At 35.5% G+C, this 27,492-nt stretch overlaps 1 protein-coding gene across 2 annotated transcripts; it reads right to left on the reverse strand.

Moving 5' to 3' along the window:
* Positions 1–383: 383 nt before the first annotated feature.
* On the reverse strand, positions 384–17,775 carry LOC108724886 (transcription factor HES-4-B). 2 transcript variants are annotated; one of them, XM_018451581.1, is made up of 6 exons: positions 17,428–17,775; positions 16,479–16,573; positions 15,196–15,285; positions 11,705–11,980; positions 10,256–10,697; positions 384–394 (listed from the first exon to the last, which is right to left on the reverse strand). In XM_018451581.1, the coding sequence occupies exons 2-5, from the start codon at positions 16,530–16,532 to the stop codon at positions 10,269–10,271; spliced, it is 849 nt and encodes a 282-aa protein (XP_018307083.1). In that variant the 5' UTR covers positions 16,533–16,573; positions 17,428–17,775; the 3' UTR covers positions 384–394; positions 10,256–10,268. The 2 variants fall into 2 exon arrangements, with proteins under 2 accessions (XP_018307083.1, XP_018307082.1); XM_018451580.1 differs by lacking the exon at positions 384–394 and having other exon boundaries at positions 10,095–10,697.
* Between the last annotated feature and the right edge of the window lie 9,717 nt (positions 17,776–27,492).

Here is a 27,492-nt window from a genome sequence, read left to right on the forward strand (position 1 = left end):
GCACCTTATTAATACTAATAAAAAACGTGATCTGTTTAGCTAATTAAAGAAGTACAAACTCATAATTCATATATTTGTAGCTTATTTCTATACCAAATCAGTTAAAAACAAATTCTATGAATCCGAGAAGAAAATTCTTACGTGTTCTTTTGCAAATTGCGTAATTAAAATAATAGTGACTGTATTATTGATAATATTATGTCATTTTAAATGTTTATAGTTTCATAAATTAGTTTTTTTCTTTACAAAATAGGATATGTCTTTATTTATAGAATATGAATGTTGGCATTATTGCCTACTATGTCAGTTTTGGAGCCCATTTTGTCAGACGCTCATTTTTGCATAACTTACGAAAAACTTAATTATTGCAAAATTGCAAACAGTATTATAAAAACTGCTTATACTATCTGATAGAAGACACTTTTTAGTTTGTATTTATGTTTTTGAAGTTGTATTTTTACCTTTTGTTTAAGAAATATTGTCTAAAAACAAAGTGGTACGTTGATATCGGTGACCTTCCTCTATGTATAGAGTTAAATTTACATTATATTTATATTTTTATGAAATAGAGGAATGTAAAAATAATTAACTTTAAGACTTCTAGAAAATTCTTTTTATTTTCCTTTTCCAGAAGATTTTTAAAATAACTATGCTAGAGTTCTCTCTCTCTCTCTCTCTCTCTCTCTCTCTCTCTCTCTCTGTAACCATCTACCTACTTAAAGATTAAATTAAACATGACGTTTCCTTTAACCTAAACATTTCCTTTAACCTTTAAAAATCCTGGCTAAGAAAAGATGAAATTTTACGGAAAAAAAAACAATTTCAATTAGCTCACAGTTCTTAAAATTCGGAGCAGTTGAAGGGCTTGTTTCAACAGTGGGTTGACATTTTGTAAGAACGGAGTAAACGAACTTTAAAGTTAAAGTTAAAGATGAGGAAAATTACCGATATCACGTATTTGGCTACGTTGTATGTTAGCCCTACAATGTAATTGAATATATAATATTAATATATTTCCGGATCGATTTTTATGCGTAAATGAGTTTGGGATGTTTAATTTTAGGATATTTTTTATATAAATTGAAAGGCTTACTGCGACAGTGGATTAACCTACATTTTATAAGAACGGATTAAATGCACTCTAAAGTTAAAGTGATAGGAAAAATACCAGTGTCATAAAATGTGGGTTAATCCATTATTGCAGTAGATCCCTCAATTTATAAGAAGTGTCGTTCTAAAATTAAACATCCCGAAATTAAACTCATTTACGTATCGAAATTCAACCACAGCATTTTACAATGTCAACATGCGATAACGACAGAGGATATATCTCATTGCGAGAGGCGATTTAATGTATCCGAGTCGAGAAGTCGCACATTAACCGCCACGTCGATCAACGTCGGGGATTTCCCGCGAGGATCACGAGAGAGCTAATTAATTGCGTGGCCGGTCGACGTGCGATCCGCATTAATCAGCATCGAGAGCACGAGAGAGATCGTTGAGAAGCGGGGATGAGGGGGGTCCCTTTTACGTAAAATTTATGCGCGCCCTCGCAGCGCTTCGCGGAGAGTCACCCCGATCAGACACGCTGTTGCGCCTCGCCGCTCGTCATTAGGGGGATAATGCATATCTTAATGATTACGAAACGAAACACTGACACCGGAGTGGATACGTGTAAGTACGCCGATGAATGGCGTCCGGACACACGGCGGGTGCCCGTCCACCGTTCGCCAACCGAGTGTCGTCCCACGCTCCCGCAATCAGCTCCCCATAAACTACAATCACGACACGTGCTATCGCGCTGCCCGGCGCATCGCGGCGCACACCCTGTAGAAATAGATGATAGCCACGTTGTGGATTTCAACACTCTGGGACAGATCAGTGAGGAGTAGACTTTCCAGATATCTTGAGCAGGCAGCCATAAGCTTTCTCGAAGTTAGGGATGAAAGACGGCCTAATTACAAAGAACGATCACTTGTATCGATGCCGCGGCGATCTAAAGTCTTTTTTTCAAGGACTGTGTCTGAAACCTTTTATTTTCTAAGTGCCAAACGGAAATATTCGCCTTGAATAAAGATTCGAATGTGAATATTTGTAATCAAGAATTATCTAGTAAAAAAACTGATAATTACACTAAATAATGATTCTTTATTACATCTTATTGATACTTGGAAAGAATGATTTTACTGAAGGAAAAAATTTTATTAAATTGTAGTTATAAAAATAATTTTATCCATCAAAATAATTAGGCTTAAACTGGTTATTAGAATGTCATAACCTTTTGCAGTATTACTCATTATGCTTGAGCGTCCTACATAATTATTTTGATGGTCTAACAAAATTATTGTCAGATCTTTATCTAGCTAAATTTTTAGATATTTCAGCAAAATTTTTCCTTTCATAGTAGGTATTATCATACATTGGAATATATCATACTGGATTGTGTCATTTTTCATTAATGCACTCCACGAATTGTTTGTACGCCTAAATGTTATATGCAAAAAATATTCCCTTTAACGCTTTAAATAGCTCATTGTCTTGTCCGACAATATAGAATCTGTTCCGACTGCAGATTTAACCTTCATGCTTGAAATTCGCTTCGCACCTGTCACGCGGGGTACAGTTCGCCTGTTGTCTCCAAACACGCTAATCTCGGGAAAATACGAGCGTGCTCGCGAATATTATCGCACACGAAGTTAATTATCGCGGCGAGGGAAACAAGAAAAAGAAGAAAAAAAGAAGAAATAAAAATGGCAGATGGTCACACGGCGAATACGCTTGTGGAGGAGGCTGTAACGGCGTTATGTGCCATTAAAGACAGCAAACATCGTAGCTTTTATGCACTGTGGAAAATCACGAGATTGTTCGGGGGACATTAGCACCGAAGTCCGTGGATTCTAATAATCGTCGCTCCCACGACAACGGGCTAGAGCCGGATTGGAATATCTCGTCCATCGTTACCCTCAAATCCGCGGACTCGCGCGAAGAGATATTTCTAACTCACTTAACGTAGTTGCGCAAATTGAAATTAAAGTCTAATCTACAGTATGTTCTTTGCCTCTGTAGTTTCTTGCTTTTTATCACTTTTTATCTCTTGTGTTTCTGACTTTTATTTTGTTTCTTCGTTTTTTATCTGATATGAAAATTAACGAATTTCGAAAGAGACAAGAAAGGAATAGGAAGCAAAGACATTGTAGATTAAAGGCTTTAGAAATGTTGTCTGTATTAATCTCGTTCGAGAAGATTATGTGATCAAGGATAAATCGCAGCCATCGTCGACTTATTGAAATAGCTATGAAACGACTGCAACCACGTGTTTGCGAATATATTTGTCCAATAATCATATCTCAATCGACGATCGTTCACCACGAAGCTTTTACACCTAAGTTTCCGAGCGATCTTCGATTTTCTGCGAATAGTCTACACAACTCGAGTGATCAATCGGTCTGCCGGGATCGATCGTCGCGAACAATCTCGGACAACCACAATTCGGGACTCGCTGCAATCGGACTTGTGAGATGTCCCCCGATTTGAAACAACCTCGTTCGATCTCTAGGATTCCTGTTCCCTCGGGCACGCGTCTCTCCATGCGAACAGGTCGATCAATGACGACGAGGTGTCAAAAGTGTCACTGTGTAAAAACCGTTCCCTCGGGACAATCACGCGACTAACTCTTATCTTCTTGATCAAAGAAAACCCCTGTGAAGTTTCTCGAAGGTATCGTTTCTATACTAAGAAGATTCTTACTCTGGACACAATAAACCTCTTTCTTAAACGCGTGCATGGAAATAAGTCGGAATAATATATGTTTAAATAACTCAAAATGTATACAGTTTGTGAATATCAATGTGCACTATCTATTAGCTATTATATTTATAAGGCAGATGAATGACGGGAATTACATTTGTCAAAATTAAGAGTTACAATCTATTGGCTAAGGCCATAAGTTCGTTCGATTTTTTAAGAAAATTAAACTTGAAATTTTAGAAATTTTTTAAATTAATAATTAATCTAAGATAATAATTTTCTTTTCCTCTTATTTAAAAAAGATTTATTGTTCGTTCTAAACACCCTTATTGCCAGAACAATTCTGGACCTTCTTCGCAAAATATTGCGTCAAAGTCGCCTGCAAGGCTATCATGACCGTTTGAAATTTGCTCTGTAATACAAACTCGTAAAAATAGGTCACCAAGGACGATTCTTTGGGACAAAAATATTCCCCAAGGTCAGCAACCCTCATAATTATTTGCTCATTTATCTGTTTGCGTATTTCAAGGTGCGACCATCTGGGTCAGTCTGCTTGCAGCTGCTATTCATGCAATAATCTATTTTGACTAGGTTTTTATGTTTTATAATGGCAACAATTTATCCCATGTAAGTATCGAGACGCTTCCAATGACTTTTTCATAGCGACTCAATAGAGATGTGCAGACAAATATTAGAAACACAAAGACAAGCAGCATGTCGTACAAATGTCCATTTTAATTTAAATAGTGAATAGTGGCATTCAACTTTTTGTAAAAACTACCTTGAAGTTTTTTACCTTGAAATGCAACCTTGACTTTTCTTCGGTACTTCCAAAGATAAATTATTGTTTTACTAACGTTTTGGAAAGAAAAGTTTTGCTAAAATATCTAAAAATTTAGCTAGATGTACAGATCTCTGAGAATAATTGTTAGACTATTAAAATAATTAAGACTCAAATTGGTTATCAGAATGTAAAAACATTTTGCAGCATTGCTTATAATGCCTGAGTGTCCTACATAATTATTTTGATAGTCTAAAATTTATTTTCAATGATATTAATTATTTTTTGTGTTAAATTTTTTACATATTTCTAGATGCAAAATAATTTTTTTACATCTGTATTTTATATATTAGGTTTTTATATAATATATATGAAAAAAATTGATGTGTATTATATATATAGAGGAGGCGTATAATTTTTAAACATCTGAATTTAAATCTGAGTCACATATAAATGAGTTATAAGCGAAAGGGGTTAATGAAAAAGAGTACGTAATATCTTACGATAGTAAATAAATCATTAAAATTAGCGTAACGATTGCAGAAATTAACACAGATATTCGACAATCAAAGATTCGGTTTTATTTCTGGTATCAGAAGATAATTCAAAGCTTTCTAATTACCGAGTAATTAACCTTACGCAAGAGCCGTGGCGAGTGTCACGTATTATTAACGTAACGTAAGATTCCGCTGTTAATTATGAGAGAACTTTCTCAACGGATTACACTCGTAAATCATTTTCTATGATATCTGTGTACGAGTAGATATTTAGAGCATCATCTAAAACAACGTTTGAAGGTAATGACTTGGTTGTTGATGAGAAGTTGATAAATTCCCTGATGCACACGTGGATAACAGCACCAACGCGTATGCGCATTACCGGTTTCAGCAACGCGCATTTTTTTCCGGTGCGATCGTAAAGATCGTAATGCATCGATCTTTTAGTCATAGATCATCGGCGAGTGATAGGTAGGTCGCATGAAGAACATTGTTGCAAGACTTATAGGGCGTGGGATACTCGACCGTGTTGATCTTACCGAGCGAAATGCGACTAAGTTTTAAGTTAATGATTGGCAAATGATAGTTGCAACGTAATTATATAATAACACTGTAGCTGTTTTCATTTTTGCAAGCATCAACAAAAAAGAACTAATGCGTTTTATGCATTCAAGTTATAATATTAAGTATACTAGATAGAAAAGACTGTCTGTTAACTAAGGACATGTATTTTGGAACTCATTACTTTTTTTAAACGATAACAAGATTTTTAATATTGGATGCTTAAGAAGCCAATACTAAAATTTTCTTTCCCTTTTTGTTGATTAAAATTTTCGTTATTGTTAAAAAAAAAATAATTAAATACATTTCAAGCGGCAACATGTCCCTATACGGAAAGAACGGTTTTGCTGAAATATCTAAAAATTTAACTAGATATATATAGATGTAAAAATAATTTTGTTGGATCATCAAAATAATTATGTAAAAAAAACTTAAGTAAAAAAAGCAATGTAACAAATTTTAATATTCATTTAGCTTGAGTGCACCCTATATTAATTATTTTAATTAAATTATTTTCAGATCTGTATCTAGTTAAATTTTTGTACCATAGTCTTCCCTACGAGATGGACGTGATTCTGTAGATTCTGTAATGTATGGTAGGTGTAAAATTAAATGGAAGAAGGGAACTATAATTCGCATTACAATTGTACCTCGCGTAATTTATCTTTATAACTGTTCCCATATTTCGGAGAGTTCAAAGAAGAAATTGGAATGGACGGAAGGTGCTTGCGCGGGGCTAAGTGAAATCTTATTTTCACCGGTACAGCCAATCTCCGAGAGACAAAACACGGGTGATGTGTCGGTAGGAACTTAATAATCCGCAGTTCCATGCATGCCCACAAGGCAAATAGGCGTATATCTATATCCGCGCTTCGCTACGTCACCATCGGCTCTAGGGAAGGCGGCGGCGATAGGACCGAAGCAGGATGCAAACCATTAAACAACAGCTCGCGGGGTGATAGATGGGTCGCATGCCGATCGTTCTTGTTGGCAAAGCCCATTAAAGCGCGTGGGTCCGACTCGAGCTCGCATTTACACCTGAGCTTCGACCACCACCATCACCACCACCGCCGTCGCCGTCAACACACGAGGCCCGACTCAGCGACCGAGAACGCCGACCAGACCAAGAAGGGCACGATGGAGGGTGTCAGGGGAACGGGAAAGCGAGAGAACTCGGGGCCCCGGGACGTGGCCCGCAGTTAATTGCCAGCATTTAATGAGCGCTCTTTGACGCGCCGCGCGAACCGCCACGGTAAGAGTTGTAATGGCCGCAGCAGCGCTTTCCTGACGACTTCGCATATCGTGCGTGCACCGGCTCTGACCAGCAAGCAAAAATTGCCACTCGCGAGAGTATTATCGGCCACCAACAGTAATATTCTCGCCCCGACGAAAACCGATACGATCGATTGAGATATTAGCGCAACTAAACTGCGAAGACAATATTAGCGAGATCGTTATATATTTCTTCCAGGCTTTCCAGTTTAAAAAGAGAATTCTTTAATAAATTGGATCAAGAGCGTAATTTCTTTACGATTTTCTTGCCTTTTTCGTCACGAAAACAAATCGTCACAAGCGTTCACATTCAGAATTGTTGTTCAATAATCGTTCAATAATCAGAGCTAATTTTACTTTCTTCGGAAATAAAATAAGATTAAACTTGAACTACTTTTTTGATTTTATATGTTAAATCTAATTTATATAATTATTGTAAATATATAATGAAAAATATATAGCAATTGGCTAAAAAGAAATAAAAATTTGTGTTCTGTCTTTATATACAATAAAAAAAATAAAAAATTTTAAAAATTTGAAGCAGGAAGAAAGAAGAAAAATTTAAGAACAAAAAATGTTTAGGAACTCGAAAGCATTCAAGAAGAAAGTAGGAAGAAAATCAAAGTATTTTCTTAAAGAAACCGAAAGGAAATAACAGCAAAAGACAGAAATGTCATTTCCCATATTTTCTTTCTAACATCATTTATAACATCTAGTTGGCAGGAAGCTACTTACTTAAACTGTGGTTGATCACAATAGCGTCGGCCCAATGACAAAGCTTTATAATCGCGCCTTCATTTTTTATGTGAGAACCGTTAGCAACCGACAAAAACGTCGCCATTTTGATTTAGTGACCACAATAGTGGTCATTGAAAAGGATTTGTTGGCAAACTATCTGTCCTTACTAGAAAGGAAAGACGACAGTCATCAAATTCTTTATCTGCGGGAGCTACCCCGCTCTCTTCTACCTGCGTGCGGTTTACTTGTGGTTTTGTCCTAAAAAAAAAGAATCGGCAGAATGTACATACAAAGTCAAATACATTCAAAACTGTTTACTCTTTGATGTATACGATTATATATTCATAAATATTCGAATTTTGTAAAGTTGATAAATAAACAGCCACATTTGTGATCTATTTAGAATTAATTTTTCTCTCCATATTATAAAAATATAAATAAATTATATAATTTAGATATGTATTGTCATTATCTTGTAATTATAGCAATGTATATATTTTATACAAAAAGATTATATCAAATTTTTTTATAAAATTATGTATTTCTATTGCATAAATATAAGTTTTAAAATATTTCAGCTATTGCGAGAAGTAGATAACACATGTCTTGAACAGTTTATGATACTAACAATCGATGTAATAACATTTGTTGGTATAAAGTTAAACACATACAGAGAAAACACGATTGAAATATGAAAAATTATTATTCTAAGAAATATTTTTCTTCAATATAAAGAAATTGATTTTGTAATGCACAGTTTATAAAACTGTAATAAAATAATAAAGTGTAATAATCGATTGACGGTGAAAAAGTATTTCTTATATCAGAGAGAAGCTGAATCAGTAATCCTTTCTACCATTCGCTGGGTAGAAGAAATTATACATCCATGCGTTACCTTCATTATCTTCTGAGCAAAAAAATTATGAGTAATGTAAACAAAATTATTAATAAAAATTATATAAAGTATTATAGAATGATCTGTACTTATGGAAATATATCCATAAAATGGAAAAAAGTTGAAATATAAATATTTACAAAAGTTTTCATATCTTCTTAGAGTAAGTTACCAGATATTGTCACAGATGGCGACATGAATATCTTCTTTATTGAAGAAACTGGTCAATTGATCTCATTAAGAAATACGTAAAGTTATAACAAAAAAAACTCCAAAAAGAAAATGTTTGTTAAAGAAAATTTAAAAATTTGATACTACAAATTTAAACTGATATTATATATATTATTATTTCAACGTTTCATCAGTTTAATATTTAACACCACATTGAAGATACTTCATTATTATTTAAAAATATATTGTTTCTTTTTTTAAATAAATAATCTATTTAAATATTTTTTTAGATAGTTTTACATGTTCTTTGTGTAAATACAATTGCAAAATTAATGTATTTAAAAAAATATAGATTATTTGCAAATAGATATTTATTTAAAAAAAATGTTAGAATTTTTTAATGAAGCAGGTATTCATGAAATTGGGCATAAAAGTTTTATTAAAAATCTTTCGAGTCATAGTACCAAATATTGGATTTCTTATCGCTATCACAGATTAATCACGCACGAAGTATATTTTAACAGCAACATGTACGTCAACATAAATAAATGTACGACAATATGTTTCTTTAAAATAATCATATACGAATAAACTATAAGCTATAAAATTAATTATAACGCTCTTTTTGCGTAATAAAGATATACATGTCTTAAATGAAAAACTCTTGGCATAACAAAATATGTTATGATATAATCAAAGTAATAGATTATAATCAAATTAAGATGTATTTGTATATTTAATTCTTTGAAATAATAAAACACGTGAAACTGCTAATATTAGTCATCTTAAAATACTCGAACAATAAAAAAATCGCTCTTTAACATATCACAAGTCTAATCGTAAGTAAAAATCTGAATTATCTAAAGGTAAACTATTATCTATCGATTTAAAGCCAAGTACCAAAGTAACACAGATTGTAATATTACACAGAACGTAATATTACGTAAAATTATTATATTGATGATTTCTTTATCAATGTCTATTGGTTTAGGTAAGGTATATTGCAATCAACATTTAATATAAAGACACTATTGAACAAACTTTGTAAACTACATTAAAATTATATATATCTTGTTTTTCACCCTCACTTTACTACAAGTAACACATTCTCACAAAAATTATCAGAAATAATAGATACTTAAAAATAAAAAATTAATATTTAAAGAAATTATCATTAAGAAAAATCTTTTAAACATAATCTTGAATAAAAACTCTACTATTCTCTGTTATGGTATGCGACTTATGAGTGTTTCCTTCTAATAACTTTTTATATTCTTCATTATTTATGATAACCCAACTGTAATTTGTTAAGAAATATTTTACACGATATAATACTAGTTATGATATAATTGAGATTTACTGCCAATTAGAAATTAACTTTTTCAAATTATAGAAACCTGTAAGTAACTAAAGAATAAATTTCGCACCCCATGTTTTTTATTTTCGATCAGAAAACCCACATTTGGTGCCTCAACATTTTTATTAAGATGAAAATCGGCTTTTCCTAATATGTCAAGGCAATTGTAGATTTAAAAAATGTCAAGTTCAAGACAATCTATATAAGAGGAATGCATATGATCAATTTTTTTATACATGTTTTCGCGCGCTACCATGGTCTCCACATCGGGTCGCGATCATCCACGCGCTCTACGTCGATTTCTTCATCGTCATCGGCATTAATGTTAAGTGGGTCATTCGTTTTATTCCTCGTCGTCGTTATCGTCGTCGTCGTCGGCGGTCGTCGGTCCCTCAGACTCTTCAGTTTGGCACTGTAATTTACTGTTAATTTCTCATCGTCGTTAACGAGCGATACTGAGGTCCGACATCGAGGCGTGGAGGAGGCGGTTGTTGACGCGCCCGCGTCGTGGATCCCAACAACAATTTTATCGGTGTGAGGCGTGGATCTTATCGGCGATGTGTTCGTGGAGAGTATCGCCGAGTCAATTTCGCCGGAGGTGCCGACAGGACAAGGTACCACGACGTTGGCGATGCGATCCAGATTGACCAGGGTAGGCGATAACAGGTTGGCTTTCGACTGAGGAGAACACATTTTTTATCGTCATTACGGCGGTCATTAACACTTCGCGATCATAAATCTTAGCGACTCGCGTTATTCCCGCGACTCGATAATACCCTTTTCGCCATTTTTGGGCACAACTTCGTAAGACGTAACGTCAGACGTGACTACATTTATCTATTTTTTATAAGTTTTTTATAATATATTGTACAGAATATTAATTTCTTATAAAATTGTATATAATTTATTTTTATGCAAATTTTTAGCAGAATTGCTAGGATTTGCAGAATTATACATTGAAAGATAATCATAAAACATGAGAATAGGGCCACAAAAAAGCTCAAGCAGTAAACAGTAGCATCGAACATGTTGATTTTCTTATTGCTTATGTCTTACTGCTTAAGTATTTTTGTATATCATGGCTCTATATATATATAACACAGAAAATTTACCCTACTATACGTAATTAACTATACATATAACGGTTCATATAAATACGATACAAAAAGACTCCTAAATTTTCTCAATTTATGAATATTACTCTCTGCATAATTTTCACACTTTAATCATTAGTTTAAACATTTAGTTACCAGCGTTGCAATTAAGTATATATATTAAATATAATTGCAGTAAATTGTAGGTTGCAACTCCCTCGCATACATTGTACGAACACGCGAATTCGATGTACACGCGGTGACTTTGTCATACGAGACACGTACTTCGTATCTCTTTAACAACAATAATTAGCGTTGGCAAACCAAGTCATACCGTAAACGCGATGTAATATTTTTCACCGAAAAGTGAAATGCCTCAATTAAAATTAATTTTCTTTTTGCGAACAGCTCATGCAGCGACGCGCCGGATTTAACTACGAATTAATGTATTATGAATTTATGAGACGCGATCAGCAAGAAATACGTATGTAATCGATATTCTTTGCTCGATCACTGATCACCTCGTTTATTTTTGTCGCTTTCCCTGCTGTGCCATCCATTAATTACCTACAGATCGAAAACAATAATTACCGGTGAATTTGTTTGTCGATTCGTTTGGAGACCAGCTGCGAGGTGTCTTGCCAGCCTCTCCGCGGCTTCACCTGGAAGCGACGAGAGAAATCTGTAAGCTTCCGCTGCGCAATGCCTGAAGCCGGATTGCCAGCGACTTTCCGCCGAAATTTCCTCGCCGCTCGCGATTGTCATTGATAATCCGGAGGGTCGCGAGGCCTGCAGCTTCTGCAGATGACGTACCGTCAGCTCGAGGATGTCCGCCTTCTCCAGCTTACTGATATTCTCGCCTTCGGTCTATAAATCATTCCAATTTTTTATTAGATTCATCAATTCTTATACATATTTCTCGTAAATTCATATGTATATATATATATATATATTTCATTTTTCCTGTGAAATTAGAAGTAAAATAAAAACTCGAGCATATATCGCTCATTTACTGTAATGACAACACACCTCAAAGATTATCATTTTGGAATTGCTTATAGAAAAATAAAGCGGAAATATAAAAAAAGAACATACTTTAAAATGACGTACTTTTGTTCCTCTACAATCAGTTAGTACATCAAAATTAAATTTCAAAATTGATATTACAAATTTTAATGATTTAAAATTTTCAATCTCATTTTTTTTAAGCTTTGTTTTTTTTAGTTGTATCGTTCATCGTAAATGAGCGATATAATATTGATAAGAAAATAGTTGCCGCCACTATTACGTAAAAGAATATAACGAATATTAATTTTAATAATTTTACATCAATTCTGTTTCCAATCATGTTTTAAATTACAACCAAGTGTGTAATGATCATTATATCGGCTGCAATACTCGTCTATCGTAAGTATGTACAATTTCGCGCTTCTACCGAGTTAAGTCTTCCGTTTCTGTCAGACTAGTCTCCCATCGGCCATCTGCACTAAGCATCGCGAGAAAACGAACGATTCCGCAAAAAGGAACTCGAGTTCTTCGCATTAGAAGAGAGAGAGAGAGATTACCATTAAGATGCTATCGTTACCGGCTCGTAACGCCTGCGGGGCGGTGTACTTTACGTCACTCGATTGCTCATTGCAAAAAAAAAAACGGAGACGAGCGACTCTAAAGGATCATGGACACGGCGCCTAAGCATGGAAGCTTTACGCTCGCCAGTTCACGTTTTGCGAGAAGAAGAATAGCATCCGGTCGGCGGGCATTAAGCCGTACGAAACGTGCCGATCGGACCGGGTAATGTGCCGTTGGAAAATTAGCATGGTGAAATCGGCGGTGCCTTTCACGCTGATTCAGCGAATTATCGCGCGAACGTAAGTTTCACGCGGGCGAATGTTTCGCGCGGTAAGACGGTATCGACAAATTGCCATCAGTAGTGAAGCGCATTGTAGCGAGTACCACTTAAGATGTAATGTACAGGAAATGTGTAATAGCGCTTCTTTAATGCACCATCGGTTTGCCTGTTGTTTTCAAACTCAGGGAAATCTTAGACCTCAACTTCCTTATTTTCGCCGAATACACTGAAAAAATGTCTGATAATAGCTGCCAAATATTGAGTAAAATAATCAAACGTTCAATTAATATAATCAAAAATAATTGTAATTTTCTATAAATATTTAATAAATATTATCAAACATAATAATGTAATTCACCCATGTTCGATAATAATTACTAAATAGAAAAATAAAATTATTTTTGTTAACTAAACATTTGATTGAAATCATTTTTCACTTAACTTTAGATATTACCAAACTCTTTCTTCAGTATAAAGAAAATCTAGTAATAGCTACCAAATATATTTTGTTTAGCGTATTGGTAATATTTAGAATATTTAGATATTGCCAATTATAAAGATAGTAATTAACCGTTTATTAATAATTATTTAAAAGAGTAAAGTTAGCGTTTGTTTGGTTATATTAACCAAATTGATTGAAATTATTTTACAAAACTTTAGTAACTATCACCGAGGCTTGATTATTATGAGACTTTCTTCAGTAATATATTTAACGCTAAGTGTGACTATTTAAAGTTAAATTTTAATATGCAGTACTTTACATTGTGTTTGAAAAAAATAATCTCCATAAATCTCTCATAGAGTAGAAATCACGCGTCTTTTTGTAATTATCTTGCAGCACAGAATTATATTTTCTGTGGCAAGTGCTATCTGAGAATTTAAGAGCAGAGACTGCTTTATCTTGCATTAAATAAGTTCTCTAATGTTTCAGTTGTTTATCTGAATCGCATTATCGTGGACTATCGTGGACTGTGTGGTTATGCGTAACACTGAACACGAACAAGCAATGTAAATACGAAGCGGAGCGTAACGCTGGGACGTAATTATCATTAGAGATTAGACGGCGATAATTGAGAATATTTAAATACCACGTATATGTAAAGCGCGTGTAAACGCAATCCGCTTGGCTACACACTGAATATCATTTTGTTGACACTCGTTCGCCGGGTGCAGGTTCCCACGCTCTGAGAATATTTAAAAGCAAAATCGCCTGCACGCGTAGTTGCGGCCGGAGAATGCATTTCCTGCTAGGCGCGATCCGTAAAATTGCAGCAGGGGCGGTGACGTGCAAGGGGGAGAACACTCGGTATCATAAATAGAGTCGGTGGGAGTCGAGCAAGAAACACGCGTTTCCTCCGAAGGTTCGAGAGGAGGAAGAAAAAAGAGAGCATAGCACGTGCTCGCTGAACCAGGCTACAGTATCGGCACCAAGATTCTTGCGTTCGGAAATGTCGCCACCTTTTCTCGCCGTTAAACAATTTATCTCGATCGTGCGAAAGAAGGAAAAAAAAGGATCGCGCGCAGAGTGAAAGTTAATTGCCACACACAAAAAAGTTGCAAACGCGTGAAGTCGCGTACCATTATTACAGTCAACCACGTCTCTCGCGTAACTCATAACACTCAAAAAACTTTTCAAAATAATAATATTGATTTTAGAATATAAAGAAAGACGTTACTAAATACGGTAGTATTAGTCTTTCTCTTCCTGTACGGAAAGAACGATTTTGCTAAAATATATAAAAATATATTTGACAATAATATTGTTGAATCGTCAAAATAATTTCTATAAGAAATTTAAGCATGATGAACAGTACTGCGAAAAGTTTTGATAATCTAGCAACCAGCTTGATCATTCTATATAATTATTTTGATAGTTCAATAATTTATTTTCAATATTACGTAAAGATCGACCGATGAGATTAAACACACATGAGTGAAAAATGCTACATTCGGTCAAGACGATTTTTCGTGCCTAAAAATATTTGTGAATTTATATAATTTCTAATTCAAGCTAATTGTGCGCCGATTATTTTTCTTGAAACACTTTTTCAAATTTATTTTCAGATATGTATCTATAGCTAAATTTTAAGATATTTTAACAAAGGTAGCTTCAGGTTAAAATAGAATTTAAACAGTTGTATTTTGTTGCTATCAGTTTAATGTTACGCAGCTGCTGTTTCAAATTATAATATTAAATGTTTTATACCAAGAATGAAAAAGTCAGCACACCTACCTCCAGTGCGTCCACCATAAGATCCTTGAGCTCGTCGAGACAACGATTTATTCGCGCTCGTCTCTTCCTTTCCAAAAGCGGCTTTGTTATCTGGTTATTAAACATTATATTTTATTAATCGATATCTCGGCAGCTGCTTCAAGCATTCGCGTATCGACCAAGCTCGGTGAAATCTTTCGCACCTCGATTTTGCATCTCTCAACGCGCGTGTTCGATCGTTTATCACAAAAATTACTAATTTATGACGGGACGCGCGAAGGCGGGAATCGCGGCGCCGAAGCGACAGAATGTGAGTAATAATCGAGCTGCACCGTCGCTTTATCGTTACATCTCCGGCATTAATTCAAGAATGAAATCTTCGATTTGTATAACTTGAACATCGCGACGAGCCGCGCGCGAGAGTCACGGTCTCTTGTTATTTCATCGCGGCACCGAGGCAGCCCGAAAGCAATGATTTAACTTCAATTAGCGATAAATTTACAATTAGCGGTAAATTCATTCTGCGCACCATTCCTTATCGATTACGATTTCTTCGATTAAACCGCGAGAAGAAGTACGAATTTATGGCTTAAGACACCAGGTGCCATGTCGCCGAAGAAAAAATAATCAATTGCTGATGTCGCGCCACAAATGTACGCCTGCGATGAAACACTTTATCAAGTACTCGCCTACTCGAATATCGATTTATCGAATGGTAAATGAAAATTGAAATCATCGTATACAAATGGAATTATTATGTCAATGACCACGTTCAGCAGAACGTTTATTTTGCAACTGTTGGACGTTTTCTTTATACTAGTTGGATTATATTTTTAGAGAAATAGTCCTATTTCAGCGAAGAAAATTTCTAACAGTTGCAAAATAAACGTTCTACTGAACGCGGCCCAATATATCCTTCGTATATATTTCTCAAACTTAGCTCATATTATCGACGTTACGTGTACTTGCCATTATTAAATATTACTTATAGATACTGTATCAATGTTACCGCCCAGCACGAAGCTAATTAACCGTCGCTAAGCAATCATACGCCTCTAATTCTAAAAATAGATCTTTATGTGCCGTCGGCAATTGATGAATGTGACTCATATGTGAATTTTGATTTGGTTTGAAAAATAAACAGCTGCGTGAACTTGCACAATCTCTCTTGCGTACGTAATTAAATATTAAATATATCAAATAGCACCTAATTGCCCGCCATTATACATTTCTAATTCGCATTACAGTTGTACAAAAAAAAATATGTACTTATCGTTTATGCTTAACTATATTGATTGCAATACCTTCTTGTATTGGTACGTTCTCGAAACCGGATGAGGATAATCGTACGACATCATTGCAGGTGGGAAAGATATAAATCCAGAAAGGGAACTAGAAACTGCAAAAGAGAGAAGCAATCGATGCAGCGATATATAACATAAACAGATTCTATGATAAAGTAAAATATCGCAATAACAAGAACAGGACTAATTAAAGTCTGAGCACAGTTGTAAGTACATGATTATTTATAATATAATAAATAAAAATGTCATGAGAGACAGTCACAGGAACATTGAAAAATGCAAATGCAGATGTTTCAATATATTTAGTCTACTAAACATCTTCTAAGTTCAAAATCTTTTTCTTTTTAATTTACAGCTAATTTACAGTCTATGGTTAGTTATGTGAGAATAAATAATATTGAATATATTATCAGCAATTAAATACAATCATTAACGAAGCTAAATATAGCCAGTAAAACAGGATGGTAAAATGTATAACGAAAATCAAATGCAGTTTCGCTAGCAGCCAACAAATTTATTCAATAAATAAACACTTGAACGTCATTGGCAAGTGCCAGATGATCAATTCTGGTACGATTTATAAAGCCGTAGATCAAATAGATATGGACAAACGAAAACCGGCATTGAAAATTTTATTCACACTTCGACAACCGTGTAAAATATTCATCTCTAAAATTAATACGTCTATACAAAAATATTAATTGCAATTTGAGAAATATCATACGTAAAAGTTAACTTTCTCACAAAGATATGAATGATCATTTTTGTAGGTTTCAAGAGAAAAAAATTTAATTTTAGAGAGAGAGAGAGAGAGAGAGAGAGAGAGAGAGAGAGAGAGAGACGAAAGATAGCAATCTCTAGTAGTAAAATCTCTAATGTATAAATAACGTATAGAAAATGATAGAATTTTAAGCAGAAAAATATATAAATAAAACATATATATATATACCTTTGTTAAAACTGGTAACTCCAACAGCGGATGACAATTATGAAAATCGTCATTTGAAGATAATTACTAGAGACACTGGCGTATGAAATGTTGAAGACTACCGCTTTGTTTATCCCGTCAAATAAACGAAATCGCATGCGATGGTATCGTCCTTGAGATTTTTGCTAAATAGTCCGATCATATCACGAGCCGATTTGCCTTACGGCGTCTCACCGCGACATTTTACATCTTCCGTGTCGAAATGTAAATGAATAAAATATCGGATAACTTATGTATATCGACGATACGTCGAGCGAATTGACAGGTCGGGACGGGCTGACATTAGACACACAAGCGGGTGCACTTGGTGAAGTCTCTACACCAACTGACTCGATGCTCTCCGCAGCCATTCCGGCACAGGCTACCCTCACCCGGCTACGAACCCTCCGGAGAAGTTACTTTGGATAGGAAGGTCGCTCCAAATGCTTCGTTGTGTTGTACTCACATGAACGCACGCGCGCAACTGTGTGCCGATGGGCTGACAAAAGTACGAGGGGCTGCTATGAGAGAATAATTCAAAGTCAATATATTTCAACACTATCAAATTAATTACGTCGAACTTTCTCATGAAAATCGCACGAAATCTCTTTTCGTATTTTGCAATCTTTCGTGTAATAGATTCTATTTTTAAAAAGGCATGTAAATTAAGTTAATTGTTCGTAGATATCAAAATTTATCGTTGTCGATTTTCCGCGATGTCGATTGATCCTTGCTGCTCTCTGTTATTACTGTTATTAGAGAGATTTTGACTTGAAGATAAAATTTACTAGATTAGAAATTAGAAATTTTATATAATAAATAAAAATATACGTACACACATATACATATATTATATATATATATATATATACGCACATATATTCTTTTTAAATTAATTATAATTACATTGAATTAAACACGTCAATTATAAAAATATTTATGTAATTATATAATTCAATAACTAAATTACATTGCATAATTCAAAATTATTTAAAGACATATTTTTATTACAATTCTAAAGGTAACATAAATTTTATCATTATAAAATGTAGATATGTTTTGCGAATACATATTTAAATGATATATAATTTAATGTTGTACAATTAACGCTCTATTATTGAAATGTTTCTTTTTATATAAAATAATATTTAACAGAAAGTTCGTACTTAAAATTTCAAATATGCTGATAGAAAAGACATGACGCACAGCATATTATTACAACATGCTGTAAACATCATCGCCAGAATATTGTTTATAGAGATACAAATCAAAGGTTAAATGATAAGCATGTTTTGAACTAATTGTATGACAACGTCTATATATAGTGCTTCATATAAAGGAGTTTGCAGATAAAAGGAAACTAATAATAATAATGTGGCATTACAATCGTTGAGAGTTATAGAATATAGACCTCTTAATTTCTTAACTGCTTCAACACTTTCATTAATGCTTTAACTGAGAAATTTATATATATCTATATATGTGTGTGTATGTGTGTGTATCCGACTATTGTAAGATCAAGAATCCTGTATTTATAAAAAGTGCAATATAGATGACAAAATCATATGATATATGTATATTTATCAATAATAATCTATTAACTTTTTTATTGGAAACTAGCATGTTACCATATTTACTTAATGATTTTGACTTCTCTATCCAAATTTAATTTTTTCTATGATGAATCTTGCAGACAAACTATGGACATGAAATAAAAGTGGAGGGTGATAAATTTAAAATACTTACCACAATAGATGTGCATTTACCACTTGATCCAAAGCACTATTCGGGCCGTTTAGGAGAGTCTCTCCTATTTTCGGAAACAACGGAGATAAACCTAATTAACATTTCCACTCAATACACTGAATTATACAATGACACTTATGATTTTTTCACGTTACGTGAAAATCTGAATTAAATTTAAAAAATATATAGTTTATATATGTGGTATCTAAGTACATATAAATTCTTTGTTTAACTTATGTCAATAAATCTTCTTGTAGAATTTTATTTATACTAAATAGTTGATCAAATTAAATACTTGAAACATTACAAAGGTATTGTTAAATAGCAATTGATAAAATTATGACCTTTTTTGTCTTCGTTATTTCTACAGCAATTTGTGATATTTATCATGATATCACTGGATATCACTCTCTTACTTCAAAAGTGATACAACTCAAAAAATGTAATTTTCGAGTTTATTACTATAAACGAGTTAAATAAACTTTACCCTATCGATCATTAAAAGTGAATTTAAATGTTATCAAAGTCGTCAACTCAAAAAGAATAATTTATTAAAAATCGTCAAAATTATCTCAACTAAAAAACGGTGATTTTTTTAAGAGTGAAATGAAAATGACAAAAATAACATTTGATCATATTAAAATATATGGTCCTTTTTGCCGATATTATATGATTACTCAATAATTCTCTGTTCAGTCGAAAAAATAATTTTTCCTCTTTTCTAGAAAATTCAGTTTTTTTAGTTGTGTCACTTTTAAAATAAGGAAGCAATATCCAACATAAGTACTCTGATTCCTCTTATCATCGTACACCTCGTTTATTCACTGAAGAGGATGTAACTTGTTCAAGTTGTTCAAGTTCTAGACTTAAAATAAATAAAGAATTAATTAATATTTATTAAATAAATAATTAATGTTTATTATATCAATTTAATTAATAAATAATTAAAAATATAGATATTCTTTTTTCACAAATTGTTAACTGCCAATGTAGATCTTATTTCTGATTTTGTTTGTTCGTCAACTGATACATCGCGGATGAAGATGGGGGTAACTTAAATAGTAATTACTATTTAAGTTACGTCGTATATACGATAATTAATGCTCTGCGTGGCAAATGGGATTGGATTACTAATTTTACACGCGCGTCCGTTGGCGCACGCTCGCGTCGAATTTGTTTGCAAAATATAGCGATCGTGCCGAGTTCGCAATGCGCCCGTCGTAACACGAGCTATCGTATTCAATGAAAGCAAGCAACGTTCAATCAGAATGCCATTACCACATATCCGTCGATAATGAGGCGGAAACTGCTATGGCACGTTTGGCGCTTCTGTAGAACGCGATCGTGTTACATTCGTCAATGTTTTTCTCCTTCGCTTAGATACTAAGAGCTTACGATTGCAAACTGGATTGGTTTTAGACAAAACTTGATATCCTTTTCCTGAGCAGTGATAAACAGAGAAGGTGCAATGAACGAGTTATGATTAGAAAAATAGCACAAAAAAACAGAGATTGCATAGCTCATCTTATAATTACATGCATAATTTTGCAAATTCTTGTATAATATTTTAAACATTCTCTAAACGTGAGATCGGAGAGATTTCATAAAACTTCAACCTCAAGCTATAATCACGACATCTCAATCGTTTCCATCCGCTTCGTCGGCAAATCATCCATGTTGATAAGAGTTCCTTTTATTATCACATGCACTGCTAATTAATATAGTGCAAGTAACCGAGTCGTAAGCATCATATGTACGGCAAAAATGTCGTAAAAGGTAATACGTCGTCCTTGTGATTGCGACGATAGCGTGAATCCAAATGAGCAGTCCGCTGTAATCGCATCTCGCAACTCTAAAATTATCGTACACCTAAATTGTAAAGTAGCTCGTCAGCGATTACCTCTTCATTAACTTTAAGGCTATCTTAATGCGATTACGAAGACAGCTGGTTTCCTTTGGTGCAAAAATGCTGCTCTTAATCGGGATATCTTGACTGGCAAAGAACTGGAATTTCGTCTGGAATATCGATGACAACTAATTCGAGAGTAATACGGTAATTTAAACGTTAATATTTATGTTAAAATAGAAATGGGCAATAAAAGAAGATACGCTATGATCAGAGGATCATTTTTAAAAAACTTTTAAAAACACGTCCCAACACGCAAGATAAATTATTTACAATCGTCGCTTGTGCTATTACTTCAATATATTTGCGATACTTGGTAATCAATAATTACCAGTGATATCTCGTCGATGAGCGTCGATCGCGTTTCGTGCCGTGTTTTGACGTTCCACTTCGTGACAGCGCTGAAAAGACACCATTGTGGAGGCTTCAAGAGGCGCGTCTGACGTCCACGGGATTTCGGCTGCTTCATTCGAGATGATAAGTCGAAACTCATTAAGATTATCTCTATGTACCGGAGCTGCCAGATGCTCAAGGAACTGCAGATACGCCGCGCCGACTGCATTTGCACTTGGCGTTTCCTTCTGGAGCTGCTTCGTCGCTCATGTCAACGAGGAATTTTTATAGAGATGATTTCTGGGCTACATTGAACGATTAGTGTCATGACGGCGCTACAAGATTCTTCTCTCTTGGAGTCTTCTGTTACAGATAGACCAGTACTTGACACGTCGAGGTGTGCGCGTCGAAAATTTCCAAAGCCATGTGTTCCATTAAAATGGAAGGTTGAAAGTACCGAGGGACCAAATGACTCGATGCACAGCTTTTACTTCTTTCGATATATTTCTTGATTAATAATATATAACTGTGCAAATTTAATTAATTCAATAGATCATTTAGATTTAATAGTAATTTCTAAAAAAACGTTTTTCAATATTGTATACTTTTTGCTTTATACATACTTGCGTGATGAACGTAAATCGTTATAAAAAATCAATGCTCTTGAAATTTTATTTTCAGTCGCTAAACTATATTTTTGTACGTTCTAAGCCAGTGATGCACAACCTGCGGTCAGCCTATGAATTTTTTGCAACTCACCGGATCACAGATAAAAATATATTTTTTTATTTTATGCAAACAAAATATTATGCACTCGCAAGGTTTTACCTATTTCTAAAAAAACAAAAACTTTCATTAATATATCGATAAATTGCATTTAAAGGTTCGTAAAGGATAACCATAAAAAAAAAGAAAATGTTAAACAATATCCGTACAAATCAATATTTTACAATAATTTACATTTTTTCGCTGCTGCGGTAAAACACTCTAGAAAATCACTCTCGGATTAAACAAGGTTGCGCATCACTGTTCTAAGCCATTCTAAGGGCGTATAATCGTACGATCTACTACTCTTTTTACACAGCGACGATTCGTGTGTACAGATTGTATCCGGTGCTGTCATTCACGAGACGTGCAGACGCGCTCGATTCTTCGGCGTGCTTTCATTGACGCCAACCGACGTATTAGAATCCGACACGAGTCGTAAACATTCGCACGCTTCGCGTAGCGGCCCACGATACGGCACAAGCGATAACAAGCGGTCTGATAACGTAGTGAACGATATTGCACGGGCGGTTTCAACGTCGGATGACATCAACTAATTATTGTTTTCCTTCCTGGTATTTCAAGCAGTGAACGGTTCGTTCTTTCTTCCTCTTCGTCCCTCGCTCGGTAGACCGACAGACATACGAGAACTGTGAGACTCGGCGGCGAATGCAAGGCGCGATGATCGATGAGGAAAAATAAATAAAAACTTCCGCACTGAGAGAGAGAGAACCGACGAGCTTCCTTGAAGGATATGTACTATCATCCGATAGATTAATCTTTTCTCCGAGGCCAAATTAATCTTTACACTTCTCGCGCTATCTAAAACTTACAGTTACAGTTATGTCTAAAGATAAATGTTACAAGTTCTTAAAAAAGCGATTACATTCCCGAGAAAAATAATTCATTCGTATATCTAATTTCAATCAGATAGTTTTTAAATAAAAGAAAATTCATTAAAGTAGTTTTATTTTTTTTTAATTAAATATTACCGATTTCTTGAAAAAGCACTTATGTTGTTGAGAAAAATTTTTCTTTCATATTCAAATAAATCAAATACTTTTTAAACAAGAAGACATTTAAAGAATTTAGTATACTTTGTGCGAATGAAAGGTAATCCCATATAAAAGAACCAGACCCTGAGCAACTTTCCTCGAGATGTAACATTTTCGAAGCCTTGGAAAGGATCAAAAGCCTTCGTCTGCACGCAATAATTATTGCTCTTAAAAATCGGGCAAATACAAATTTCTTTCCCAAGATACTCTCGTCCTTACGAAATTACGAGTGATTACTTCGCCGCCCGGTGAAATCAGCTTCCTTGATGCCTCCGCCGCGCGTTTCTCAGCACGTTCATTTCCCACGCACGTGGTGCAAAATTGTGGTGCACCCTCTCGCCGTTTACGATCGCCGATCCGCGGCCGCAGTCTCCTTCGCGTGCACGTAAAAAGAGGTAGTTCGGTTTGCCCCCTTTTTTTAAGTTTATTGCGGTTGATTGGCGAGGCCAAGACCTCGAATGATGCTTCACGGCACGAACTGTGGCGTCGGCAACCTTTCTCGCACGGGCCTAGAAATTGAGGTCCGATAAAGCGTCTGCAGGTTGGCGAAAAGAGCGAGGAAAAGGACGAAGGTACCAGACATTTAGAGAAAGTGTGCAAGTGTGAACGCTTGAGAACGCGGCACCGTTCACGATAGTCAAGAATGAATCCTCAGCTGGGCAAAATCGTTGTGAAAGCCGGTCAAAAGATAAAACTACCGTACGTTACGTAGAGAATGAGATTTTGGTCGGATACGAGATGTTGAGAGACGAGGAACAACGAGGCGAAAGTTGGCCAAGAAAGAAAAGGAAGTGCTAAACGCTGTTCGGAAATTTATGTGTCTTTGTCATACTTACAATTTTAGCAACGAACAATGTATACTATTGTGTTGCAATTATCATTTGGCTTTTATTAATATCTATTATTATTATTATTATTAATATGACTTTAAATACTAATGTTATAATTTTTATTATTTTTACCTTTTATTCAGATATAATTTAATTTTTTAGAACACCTCAATTTTTAATTTGTAACATTTGTTTTCTCCTCTCCCCCGACATTATTATTTGAATACAACGTGCTTCTATTCTATAATAAATCGATCTATTCGCAAAAATCTTAGAACATCTCACTCGCCAATATTTTTCAACATAATGCTGCAGGTATCAATGCCTACGTGCACATGATCGTCTAGAAGACGGCAACGCGCTAAAAAGCCGCGAACGTATCATAATGAAAAACAGGGGAAAAAAGCGCGAAGTCATCGCGAGCGGGGCCCGTCGCGGTAGCAGTCGGAGCTTGCAGAAAAAAGGACGGAAATACGAGAAGGAGACTGGTGGCAGAGCGCGGTGGTAATGGCAGCAAGAAGAGGAGGCGGTGGAGGAGGAGGAGGAGGAAAGAGGGGAGGTAGCGCCGAGGATGAAAAAAACGCGGTTTGTGTTCACGGCTCGGGCGGCTCGGACGTGTGCGAGTCGCGTGTGAGGCTCGCGCCTGTCGTTGTCTCTGTCGCGAGCACGGGCCCGAGCGGCGGGCCCCAGCGCTCGGGGGCCCGGACTGTTGCGGTCTCTGTCGGGCCCCGTGCCGGCTGAAGGGCCCGTGTGGGACGCGATGCCTCGCCTCGTTCTCACGGTAGCCTCCGACGAAGGGGCCCCCTTTTGCTCGCTTCCTTCTGCTCCTCCTTCTCCGCTGCCGCCACCGCCGTCGCTGCTGCTGCTGCTGTTGCTGCTGCCGCCTCTTTCCTCTTCTTTCCTCTCTTTACACGGCCGTTCCCGCTCTCGCGCTCTTCTCGCGCTCAGCACTATCTCCCTCCTGTTTTCCGGACCGTGCGCACCGCCGTGACTCGCGTGCACGCGTGTGCGTGCCGCGCCAAGCACGCGTCTAGTCCCTGCGAGCAATCGTCGGATTTTCTGAATGTCGCGAGCGCGGAGATCGTAAATGTCGAACGGCTTGAAGTGTGTTGTTCACTTGCGCGTGCGATTATTGAAAGCTCTTGCTATTCTATATTTCAAATGATTAATACCGAAGTATTATTTAACGAAATGGTCAATAAGAATTGTTACGTTACTAAATTTTAAGCAATTATAATTCGCGATGAAATTTGGCAGAATTTCTATTTTATAATTGTGTATATCATAAATATGAAAAGTAATCGAAATATATATGTATATGCCAAAGAATACTATGTGTAGAATACCATATCAGAAAATAAAATTATAAAAATTTTCATTTTTAATTTTGTTGCATGTTAAAAATTATGAAAAATTATATGTACGTTTTCTCTAATGACAAAAATATATATTAATTGCAGATATGATGTCCCTCATTTGACACAACTTAAAAAATAAAGTTTCCTAGCAAATAAATTTAAATATTTTTTTGAAATATTAAAATTTTATAATATTAATTTTAAAATGTAATTTTATAGATAAAAGAACATCTTTATTTCCGTGTAATTAGTTATTACATATATAAAAATCAAAATATGTTCTTTTAAAGTACGTTTTTTTATTGTATATTCTTTGTATTTCTGTTTTTTTGCGAGCAACTAAAAAATAATAATTTTTGAGTTGTGTCGTTGCAGCAAATGAGCACTGTATAAGACGGCATTTGAAAATTCATTATTGAGAAACGTCGAATCACTTCTTCCAATCCCGAATCAAATAAATTAATTGGCAATTGCCTGATTCGTTGGTAATCAAGCAGGAAATCAAATTTTATTTTTAGCACACGTTTTTTGGTGAACATTCAAATGCTTTTTTGCGTCTTGATTCAAATACCTTTCGTTTACGTAAATATTTCAAAATATCGGAGATTAAAAGACTTAGATAAAGTTTCTAAGCGCGGATGTTTAATGAGTAATCAACGAAATTGATAAAGCAGAAACGCGAAATAAAATTTTAATTAAAACGTTCAAAACAAAATCTGAATTTAATGTATCGTGTCGGCTCATGGATTTAATTGGCGCGTGATCTGAATGTAAATGACGGGATAAATAATCTACTGTAAAAACACAGCTGCGCTTCCTGTATGTGACAGCATTCGATAATTGAAGATATCGGGAGAGAAAGCGAATTAACATTGTAACGACTGTGTGCCTCAGGTTGCCTAAAATATTGATATAACGGAATACGCAAGCACTGTCTTTACCGATCAATTTTCTGTCTTAATTAGGGATCGGCTACAAGATGATTAAACGTAAACATGTATTTTCTTTTGCAGCGATAATTGATGCGTTTGATGAGGAATCGTTCGCATCTTTTTAAGACGATCTTTGAATTTTTTTCTTATCTAACTTGCAAATTTGCTTGAAAAAAATTCATTCGCGCACGTAAATTATCATAATTATTAAAAATGTACAAAGCTATTAATGTATATTCAATACTTGCATTAACGTAAAATACGGTACCGTAAAATACATTAAAGTAAATAATATTAGACAAGATAATAAGTTTTCTGTTCCCATGATTAGCCCTTACGTATTTTAAAAATATGATTATGTTGATTTACACAGGAGATTCTTTACGCAATGAGAATAATAAATAGTTATAACACAATGATAAGTGGATGAAAAGTGATAGGGACTGGGGCATTCTTGTGTACGCGGCAGTGTGTTGAAACAGAAAAATGCTCGAAAGATGCTTTCGGTTCTTTTCATCCCGCCATCGATTCCCGTACATAATTTTGACACACGCGGTTGCGGCTCACGACAAACACCGTGGCAGCTTCCGTGGGAGAGAAACAGCAGGCCGGGACGTCGCATACCCTCACGCGAAATTTCAATTTCCGGTCCAGCCGCGATCGCTGCGAGGCGTCCCGCGCTCGCCGGCGCGAAACGCGTCGTAAAATACATGCAATCGTACGCCGGTATTTTTCTTTCGTGAATGGAACCCCCCTGTCGCTATTCCCGCCGTAAGTTCGCCCCGGAGAGGGACCGGCCGATTCACCGGCTCGTACTACCCTTCATTCACGAATACGAAATTATCGGGAATCAAAGGTACACTGGACATAGTTGGTGGCACAATGAGCCGCGGCCGTTCGTGAATGAATGCACGCTCGTGTACGCACGAGCCATCACGACGTACCCCAGGGGGGACCGTTGTAGCGGGTGGAGGGTCGGAAAAGAGGGAGCTCGGAAGGGCCCAGGATATAAGCTGTGTCCTCTCTCGGTTAAATCCTGTCTCATTGTTGTCCGGCTTAATATTCATGAGCGTCTATCGCGGGAATCGCTGTTTGAATGAGCGCAGGTGCCCGTGATCGTGG

Source organism: Mycetomoellerius zeteki, unplaced genomic scaffold (assembly GCF_001594055.1).
Source record: "Mycetomoellerius zeteki isolate Tzet28-1 unplaced genomic scaffold, Tzet1.0 scaffold312, whole genome shotgun sequence".
Lineage (NCBI taxonomy): Eukaryota > Metazoa > Arthropoda > Insecta > Hymenoptera > Formicidae > Mycetomoellerius > Mycetomoellerius zeteki.

Excerpts from the sequence above, each read along its gene's own strand:
- LOC108724886 (XM_018451581.1), bottom strand. The coding sequence starts at position 16,532 with ATGATGTCGTACGATTATCCTCATCCGGTTTCGAGAACGTACCAATAC. Across the intron at positions 15,286-16,478 it reads GAACGTACCAATACAAGAAG|ATAACAAAGCCGCTTTTGGA; the intron begins GTATTGCAATCA and ends TTTAATAACCAG. Across the intron at positions 10,698-11,704 it reads ATCGACAAACAAATTCACCG|TCGAAAGCCAACCTGTTATC; the intron begins GTAATTATTGTT and ends TGTTCTCCTCAG.